This window comes from Rattus norvegicus, chromosome 12, assembly GCF_036323735.1.
Source record: "Rattus norvegicus strain BN/NHsdMcwi chromosome 12, GRCr8, whole genome shotgun sequence".
NCBI lineage: Eukaryota > Metazoa > Chordata > Mammalia > Rodentia > Muridae > Rattus > Rattus norvegicus.
The window spans coordinates 14,083,118-14,092,916 of record NC_086030.1 but is presented as its reverse complement, the minus strand read 5'-3'; the positions used below and the strand labels follow the sequence as shown (position 1 = coordinate 14,092,916).

General features: G+C 41.8%; 2 protein-coding genes across 12 annotated transcripts in view; both read left to right on the top strand.

Annotated features, from left to right (window-relative positions):
• Positions 1 to 9,799, top strand: part of Hint1l2 (histidine triad nucleotide binding protein 1 like 2) — an 865,401-nt gene that overhangs the window by 554,745 nt on the left and 300,857 nt on the right. The gene's annotated exons all lie outside the window — the stretch shown is intronic.
• Positions 1 to 9,799, top strand: part of Cyp3a73 (cytochrome P450, family 3, subfamily a, polypeptide 73) — a 39,501-nt gene that overhangs the window by 15,977 nt on the left and 13,725 nt on the right. For 2 of the 11 annotated variants that reach the window (XM_039089956.2, XM_039089953.2), the window contains exon 1: positions 9,614 to 9,751. Coding sequence is in view for 9 of the 11 variants with exons in the window: in XM_039089957.2 (XP_038945885.1) it covers positions 472 to 565; positions 2,699 to 2,751; positions 4,866 to 4,965; positions 9,026 to 9,139; positions 9,218 to 9,306; positions 9,603 to 9,751 (599 nt within the window). In the remaining 2 variants the exon portion in view is untranslated. Of the gene's footprint in view, positions 1 to 471; positions 566 to 2,698; positions 2,752 to 4,113; positions 4,207 to 4,865; positions 5,194 to 9,025; positions 9,752 to 9,799 lie in introns of those variants that run through there. The other 9 variants (XM_039089945.2, XM_063271850.1, XM_063271852.1 and 6 more) reach the window with 9 other exon arrangements.

The following is a 9,799-nucleotide window of genomic DNA, read 5'->3' as shown; positions in this document are numbered from 1 at the left end:
CCTGAGACCCTCTCCGTCTCTCTGTGCACAGAGGTCCCCCTCTTTCTCTCATACCTAACTATAGATTGTTCTACCCTTGACTTAACCAATCAGAAGATGGTGAAGAACAATGTTGTGTAAAATACTGACTCAGGAGATGCTTTATAATAATGACAAGGCCAAATTCTGAGCAAGAGCTCAATAATTAAATATGTGGGTACAGAAATCAGTAATTGAATATACACTGCATAAAAACATCCACCAGCAGTTTACTGATAACTTAGTTTTGGTTATCTCTAGATCCATGAGAACTAAGCAAACTTGGATATCAGCAATGGGCTGACATGCACACTGGCCCCCTCACCATTCCCAAAACTGTCTGGGAACTGGAGGAGCAGCCAATCGTTGGTTTGTTTCAGTGTTTGATGATGGTCTTGCTTGTCTCCTCTCTACTGTGTGTATGGCCACACTTCTTTCCGTTTCCCTTTACAGATTTGGGACCCGTACACATGGAATTTTTAAGAAACAGGGAATTCCTGGGCCAAAACCTCTGCCTTTTTTAGGCACTGTGCTGAATTACTACAGGGTGAGTGTTGACTAAGTTTTCCCTATGGTTTTTGCTTGTGGCCAATAATGTCTTAGTGCTATTAAATGCTCCTTATGAGGAAACCCTGAGACATCAGGCCCTCATACTGTGTGTCCTCCTGATTCTTGAGAATGTTTTTGAGTCCCTTGGGTCTCTATTGCCAACTTAAAACTTAATAGTTGTTCGTGTGTGTATATATTTTTATAGAGTGGATCCAGGCATTTGCATGTGTGTGAGTGCCCATATGTGTGTGCAGGGTCTTATGCATGCGTATGTGTGTGTATGTGTAAGTCAGAGGTTGACACTGGGTGTCTTGCTGATTGCTCTGAATTTCAATTTCAAATTCTGTCAATTTCTTCAATATAATAGAATCTCTTACATTGACCCAGATCTCTCTGTTGTGATTAGTTAATGTATCAACTTTCTCTTGGTGTCCCTTGTCTCTGCATCTTATGATCTGCTTCTATTACCTCCTGCTAGCTACTGACACAGATCCTGGGGACTCAAATTCTTGTTTTCGCAGGGTGCTTTTTCCACTGAAGCATTTCCATAGCTCTATTGTCACCCCCCATTTATTCATTTTTGGTTGAGGGTGTGTATATGCCATTGCAGGAATAGGTAGGTCAGAGGACAGTTTGTAAGAGTGAGTCTGCTCTTATGGAAATCTTAGTCCTATGGATAGAGCTCAGGTTATCAGGCTTGCTGGCAAGTCCTTTTTCATTTGGGGGCATGTCCCAGGTCCTAGTTTATTGAAATTTCACCTTAGGTAAAGTGCCCAGATCTTATTCAATCTTGATGCTCTGACCTTGTGAGCAGTAATGGAAGACATTGATTTTTGCTCAGTGTAGATTCCAGGAAGACACAGCTGTGGTTATTTGGAGAAAATCTTGAAGAGGTTCTAAATTCTAGGACATCAATCTTTATTTATTAGATTAAACTTGTCTTTGTATGAGCTCTTATGAATGATGCTTTTGTTCTTTTTGGTGAATATTTATGAAGCATCAGCTTATCCCTGGTCCCCCAAGCCCCCACATTTAGGAGGCTTTTCATATACTTGAATTATCTGGTTAATCTTTGAACCCATGATGTTTTTGTATGGCTCTAGACTCTGCTTGCACTATTATGGAATATTTGGTTCTTCAGAACTAGGGCATTTACTTTCTCTCTTCCTTTAGGTAATGGAGTCTTGGTTAGGGATTAATTGATTCAGAAATATTTTATGTGTACAAGGTTGTATATGTGTGTTTGTGCATGTGAGTGCAGTACCTATGGAGCACAGAAGAGGGCAATGTATTCCCTGAAGCTCGAGTGGGTTCTTGGAATGGAACTTGTAAGGTTAGCCAGTGCCCTTAACTGAGGAACGTTGCACATGCTAGGCAAAGTGTTCCACTGTAGGTACTGAATGGTATCTACAGCTGTCTCTCTTCCTTTAAAGACATCAGTCTTATTCATGAGTCAGAATAGCAAGTGAGACCATCTGAGACAGGATGATGGTTGTCTCTGATATATCCTTACCTATATAGTTTTTTCTTTTACTTTCTTCTTATACTTTTAATGTTTGTTAAAAGCAAAGCCACTAAGAAAAGGATGATTTAACAAAATTATTAGAAAATTGAGTAATGAGTATGTAATGTGGCATGAAGGCTCTAAGTCTGGGAAGATGGTTTGTGATTATTGCACTTTGGCACCTGGTCCATGGTCAGTCCCCTAGACAGACATTTCCAAGCTCACACCGAGAGGGCAAAGTGACAGTTTTTGCTGCTTTCTGCTCAGGATTCTCTTCCTACAGGATCTGTGCTTATCTTGCATATTATTTAATAACAATTCTGTTGATGATAATAATTATTATTATTACTATTAGTGTGTATTTTATATATGTTATATCTGTATACATGTATGTGTCTGTGAGTTGGCATGCAGAGGCCACAGGAAGGTGTAATATATCCTACTCTCTCATTCTGTCTTTCCTCACCCACCAATCCTGCCCTTGACATGTCAAAATTTTTGAATAAGAGTTTTTTGTGTCAGAGACAATAAATCTGACTTCATGGGATCTGAAGTTTTCGTGCTCTGACTACAGAAAGGTCAATACATAGAGGACAGTAATGGATTTCATGATATTTCTCTTTCCAGGGCTTATGGAAATTCGACATGGAGTGCTATAAGAAGTGTGGGAAAATATGGGGGTGAGTATTCTGGAAAGGTTCATTTAGTTGACTCTCTTTAGGAGGGGGCACTCCACTTGTGCAAGAACAATATTTTGAAGCCATGCATCTTTCCATGTAAAGGTGATACTACATGTCATTAAGTGCCAGGGTTCAGAGGTCTCATTAACATTGTACACTGTGGCTTTTGATAGGTTTGATGTTCCACAGACTTGAGTTCTCTCTTTCTCCTGTTAATTATTTATATTTTCACTTTACAACCTGGTCCCTAACCCCACCTGCCCCCATGGCCTTCACACAGTCTACCATCCTCCATTGTGTGAGTATGTGTGACCCCTGGGTATATGCCTATGCCTCAAGTTTATCCAGTGTCCCCTTCTAATTTGTTTTCTGCTTTGAAACTTCCTTTTCCTGGCATGTGATGTATTGCTGCAGGTCCCTCTGATCTGCTCTAGCAAATTACTTGTTCCATTTCCTTGCCACACTTGCTCATTTCTTTATAAAGCCCACATTCCTTCACTTCACTGTAAAATTAGTATGTCATTTGACTGCAGAAGACTGGAGTTGATGACCTAGCTAAGTGCTTGGTAAATGTTTCATGCTTAGAATTAAAAGACTCTGTGCGTATAGAGAATTTGTTTTTTATGTTGTACTCTAAATCAATGTGTTTTTCTGGGAATGGGGACCATGTGTTCTGGTACATATATGTAGGGCAGAGAAAAACTTGTGGAATTTAATTCTCTACTTCCAGAAGACTGAACTCGAGTCATAAGGCTTGGTACAGGTGCCATCATATGCTCAAACATCTCCTCAGCCCCTGCCAAGGGTCTTGGTAAAAGTGTGTATCAGATCACAGCTTGTGACAGTCAGTTCTCTCTTTCCACCACATAGATCCCAAAGACTGAGCTGGCATCATTAAGGGCCTCTTTGGGCCATTTTGCTTCCCCACTCCAAGTAGCTGTGTGCAAATTGGTAGGCAGTGTCAGGATGTTAATGTTGACAGTCATGCACAGGACATGTGAGGTGAACCCATCTGCAGTGAATTCAGGAGTATAGAAGACAGCCTGCATAGCTCTCCCCTCTGCTTCCTGGCTCTCATGTTCTTCCTGCCCTGTCTTTCAGACTACCTGAGTCTTGGAGAAGTAGATACAGGTGCCTCAGCTCAGTTAAATTTTGTATTTTTATCTCAATGTACCAAAATCATGTCTGGTGCGCTCTAGGCAGGCATATTAAAACTGAGCTGCATCTCAACACTAGATGTTAATATATTCTATTATTCTGAAAATTAAAATCTTCCTCTCATTTTCAAGTTAGGGTTTCTCAGTGTGTAGCTCTGGTTGTCCTGGACTCACATTATAGATCAGACTTTCCTCGATCTTACAGAGATTTTCATGTCTTCTGTCATCTGTGTGCTGGGATCAAAATGTGTCTGCAAGCAGCACTTGCATAGAACAATGTTTACATTTAAATTGAATGGTAAGGATTTATTATTTATCAACCTTACTTTAAAATATTTACCATTATAATTTTATTTTAAATATTTAATGATTCATTTTTATTTTAGAATTTAAATTTTAAATCTCTACTTTTAATTCTCTGTTTGTGTGTGTGTGTGTGTGTGTGTGTGTGTGTGTGTGTGTGTGTGCCATTCTGTACATGATAGTAGATGATCATGGAGACCAGAAATATTGGATATCCATGGACCTGCTGTTACAGGTGGTTGTGAATCATCCTAGGAATAAAACTTGGGTCCTCTGAAACAGCAATATGTGCTCCTAACTGTGAAGTAATCTCTCCTGCCCCTTGCAATAATTCAAATGTGCAAAATCATAGATAATGGTCTAGGCAATTCCCACATAAACACATCTATATTTAGCAAATTGCTACTTGTTATTTCCCATTTCGGTAACTTTCCTAAAGGTATTGTCTTTAAGGGACTCATTGTGTCTTGAATGACATTGCATACCACTTTTTATAGACTCCATTTTTTCAGGGATCAGAATTCCTAAGCTGAACTGAGAACTCCTGTGACCCTGTTTTGTATAAGCAGAATAAGGATCCTGCAATATTAGGAACAATGTCTGGTGGTGGCTCTCACTTCAGAACCTGGTTCATCAGTAGTCTTCCCCACACAGGTTGTTTGATGGTCAAACGCCTGTGTTTGCCATCATGGACACAGAAATGATCAAGAGTGTGCTAGTGAAGGAATGCTTTTCTGTCTTCACAAACCGGCGGGTATGTCATATTGTTTTTTCACTCATTAATTTATTTATTCAATTTGCATCCAGATTGCAACTCCCCTCACCTCTCTCCTTTCCTCCTAATCCCTCCCTTACTGATCTCTCTCTAGTCACTTTCCCTTCTCAGAAGTTCTGCTTGTGAACCACCTTGTCATGGGATATCCAGTAGCATCAGAAGTAAGGAGATCGAGTGAGCTAACCCAATCACAGAAAGACATACATGGTATGCACTCATTGATAAGTGGCTATTAGCCCAAATGCTTGAATTACCCTAGATGCCTAGAACAAATGAAACTCAAGACGGATGATCAAAATGTGAATGCTTCACTCCTTCTTTAAAAGGGGAACAAGAATACTCTTGGCAGGGAAGAGAGAGGCAAAGATTAAAACAGAGACTGAAGGAACACCCATTCAGAGCCTGCCCCACATGTGGCCCATACATATACAGCCACCCAATTAGACAAGATGGATGAAGAAGTGCAGACCGACAGGAGCCGGATGTAGATCGCTCCTGAGAGACACAGCCAGAATACAGCAAATACAGAGGCGAATGCCAGCAGCAAACCACTGAACTGAGAATAGGACCCCCATTGAAGGAATCAGAGAAAGAACTGGAAGAGCTTGAAGGGGCTCGAGACCCCATATGTACAACAATGCCAAGCAACCAGAGCTTCCAGGGACTAAGCCACTACCTAAAGACTATACATGGATTGACCCTGGACTCTGACCTCATAGGTAGCAATGAATATACCAGTAAGAGCACCAGTGGAAGGACCCAAAGACTATACATGGACTGACTCTGGGCTCCAACCTCATAGGTAGCAATGAATAGCCTAGTAAGAGCACCAGTGGAAGGGGAAGCCCTTGGTCCTGCCAAGACTGAACCCCCAGTGAATGAGATTGTTGGGGGGAGGGTGGTAATGGGGGGAGGATGGGGAAGGGAAGCCTATATAGAAAGGGAGGGAGAGGGGCTAGGGGGATGTTGGCCCGGAAACCGGGAAGGGCAATAATAATCGAAATATAAATAAGAAATACTCAAGTTAATAAAGATAAAAAAGAGCACCAGTGGAAGGGGAAGCCCTGGGTCCTGCTAAGACTGAACCCCCAGTGAACTAGACTGTTGGGGGGAGGGCGGCAATGGGGGGAGGGTTGGGAGGGGAACACCCATAAGGAAGGGGAGGGGGATGTTTGCCCGGAAACCGGGAAAGGGAATAACACTCGAAATGTATATAAGAAATACTCAAGTTAATAAAAAAAAAGAAGTAAGGAGATCCTCTCCCACTGAGACCCAACCAGGCAGTCCAGTTAGGGGGACCATATCCAATGGCTGGCAATGAAAAGACTGCCCCAGCTCCAATTCTTAGGAGACCCACAGGAAGACCAAGCTGCACTTCTACTACAAATGTGCAGGGAGCCTATATTCAGCTCCTCTAATTACTTTGGTTGATGGTTCAGTATTTGTGAGCCTTCATTGGCCCAGGATTTTGACTCTGTGGGTTTTCATGTGGTATGCTTGAACCTCCTGGCTTATTCAATCCTACCTCAAACTTTTGCACATGACTCCCCAAGTTCTGCCCCATTTTTGGCTGAGGATCTCTGCATCTTTTCCTACGTGCTGCTGGATGAGGCCTCTGAGAACTCAGTTATGCTAGTTCTGAAAGCATAGCAGAGGATCATTTATACTCCTATTTATACTCTCTAATTGTATTGGTCTCACCTTTGTTCAGTCATTAGTTGGTCTTCTCTCATCTTAATCCCTGCACCATTTTTAGCAAGAAAAGTTTTGTATGGGTGGTTTTATGTGTGGATTGATGTGCTCCTTCCTCCTCTGGAAGTCCTGCTTCTCTACAAGAGGTGACCACTTCAGTCTTCATATCCACAGCTTGAGACTTGGAATCTCAGTTTGGGTTACCCCCATAGACTTCTCAGAACCTCCACCATCCCAGGTATCTGGTTAGTCCCAAAGATGTTCAACCAATGATCCCTGTTCTGTCTTGCAGCCCTCTCTAACCTCCCAAAACTGATCTTCATCCCTATTTCCCTGTCCACACCCTGTCACATCCAGTTCCTTCACTCTATGCACCTGCCCTGTCTATTTTGTTTCATGTTCTGTTTGATTCATGCTTCTTCCCTTGGGCACTCCTCATTACATAGTTTCTTTTGGTCTGTATGTGGTAGCATGGTTACCCTGTATTTTATGGGTAACATTCACTCATAAGTGAGTACATCCCATGCAAATATTTTGGGGTGTGGGTTACCTCAATGAAGATGATATTTCTAGTTCCATCCTCATGTCACCTAGTGGCTTGTTTGCTAGCTACTCTAGCCAAAGCAGAACCTTCTAGATTCAAGGAGATCCTTGCCTCAAAAATACAATAGAGAGGTATAAAAAATGATGCGTGACCTCTGGTCTCCATATGAGCACAGCTGGGCATGTGCACTAGCATTCATGTGTATCACTCACAGAGAGATACACATACAATCAGAGATACACAAACACAGAGGGGGAAAGAGACAGAGAGATATATAGAAAGAGACAGAGCTATGGAGGGAGACAGAGAAAGAGAGATACCCTTACAGAGAGCCAGATGCAGACACAGAGATACACACACACACACACACACACACACACAGAGACAGACACATACATAGAGACAGACAAAAGCACAGAAACAAACATAGACAGACATACACATACAGAGGCAGATATATACAGAAACACACAGAAATACATAGACACATACACACAGTTATATACACACACACATAGACATATGCATTGTGACAGATATAACACAGAAAGATAGACAGACATACAGACATACAGATAGACAGATACCCCACACACACACACACACAAGTTAATTTGAATATGCCTTGACTAGCTTAATAGCTGGGCATTTCTAATATTTTTGGTGACTAGAAAACTCTCCCCTTCTGTATTCCAAGGATAACATTCTTTACGATCCAAATTTGATCTTTGGTTCCACAGACCCAAGTGGGGACATGGCCACTAGAACCATCTACCTAAATACTTAAGTGGCTGGTCTGCCCTATGTTCCTCTCATGGTGATTCTGCTGCTTCCACCTCTCTCTCCCAAGCTCGTGAATCCTAAAAGTCCTACCTCTGTCTGTCCTTCCCAGCCATTGACTTCTGGCATCTTTATTTAACAATTGGAGCCAACTGGGGTCAGGGTCCCTCAGTATCTTACATGCTGACACTCCTGTAAGCAGTTTGGGGAATAAAAGTTAACATTATAAAATGAGCAATGTTAGGCCAAACCCATGTGATAGTAAAATAATTCTTAAAAAACCGAACTATCAAATCTTTTAAGTGTCCCAGGCCTAGGCAGATGGCTTCAACAATGACTAAAGGACCCAAGTTTACATCCTCGGCATCCACAAAAAGGCTGGGCAGAGCAACATTCATGTGTGACTCTAGAGATACATGTGGAAAAAGGAAGATCATAGGGACCTGTTTCATAGCAACTCTAGTCAAACCAGAGTCTTCTAGATTCATATAGAGACATTGCCTCATAAAGGCCATATAGAGATATACAGAATGATACCTGACCTCACTGGAGCACACATGAACATGTGAACCAACATTCATGTGTACACACACACAGAGAGAGAGAGAGAGAGAGAGAGAGAGAGAGACAGAGACAGAGAGAGACAGAGAGACAGAGACAGAGAGAGAGAGACAGAGAGAGACCCACAGAGAGACAGACATATACAGACACATAGATAGACAGACAGACACAAAGCATATGAAGGCATCCTTTTCACTCTGTTCATGTAAATATGAGACATATAGACCTGGAGAACTTGTCTGATGCAAAGTTATCTTTCTATTTTTCTCCAAGTGAAATGCCATATGCACAGCTCTGGAGATCAACTAAATCTTGTTCTCATCTTCTCCTTGAACCCTGAACCTAGATTTCTAGCCACATAGATATTTACTTTTAAACGGATGCTGAAATATAAAGTTGGAACCACAATAGGCAGCCAAACATGCACCTGATTTCTCACAGGCTTCTTTTTTTTAACTCTAGAATATTGGCCCAGTGGGGATCATGAGCAAATCCATCTCTGTAGCTAAGGACGAGGAGTGGAAAAGATATAGAGCCTTCCTGTCCCCCACATTTACCAGTGGAAGACTCAAGGAGGTGACTGCAATTCTTTTAACTGCAACTACGTGACTGGAGTCCACATTTTAACTGTGGAGGCTTTTCATTTTTGTTTAGATGTTCCCCATCATCGAACACTATGGAGACATTTTGGTAAAGTACTTGAAGCAAAAGGTAGAGAAAGGCAAGCCTCTTGCTATGAAAGAGTGAGTGCTGGTCCATCACTGTCATCATGGGAGATAGGGAAACTGGGGTACAGGGTCATCCTTCTGGTGGAGTTTCAGTGGGCCAGATGATTGTCCTTGCCCCTTTAGACAGGAGATGACATTATATATAATTTAAAAGAAACAAATGTGACAGTATGAAGCTTGCAGGGGTAGAGGGTGGGTAGGCTGGGAAGGGCTTGGTCTATATTGAGGTGATATTTCCTGTCTCCTGAGAATATGAATACTTTCTCGCTCCCTGATGCCTGCGTTAAATTCCCACTCCTCTCTCTTCTCAGAGTGTTTGGTGCCTACAGCATGGATGTTATTACCAGCACATCATTTGAAGTTAACATCAATTCCATCAACAACCCAAAGGATCCTTTTGTGGAGAAAGTCAAGAAATTCCAAAGATTTGACTTTTTTGATCCGTTGTTCTTGTCAGTAGGTATGAGGGTGGTTTTTCTGCCTTGTGATTCATTGCTCTTGTATGTGG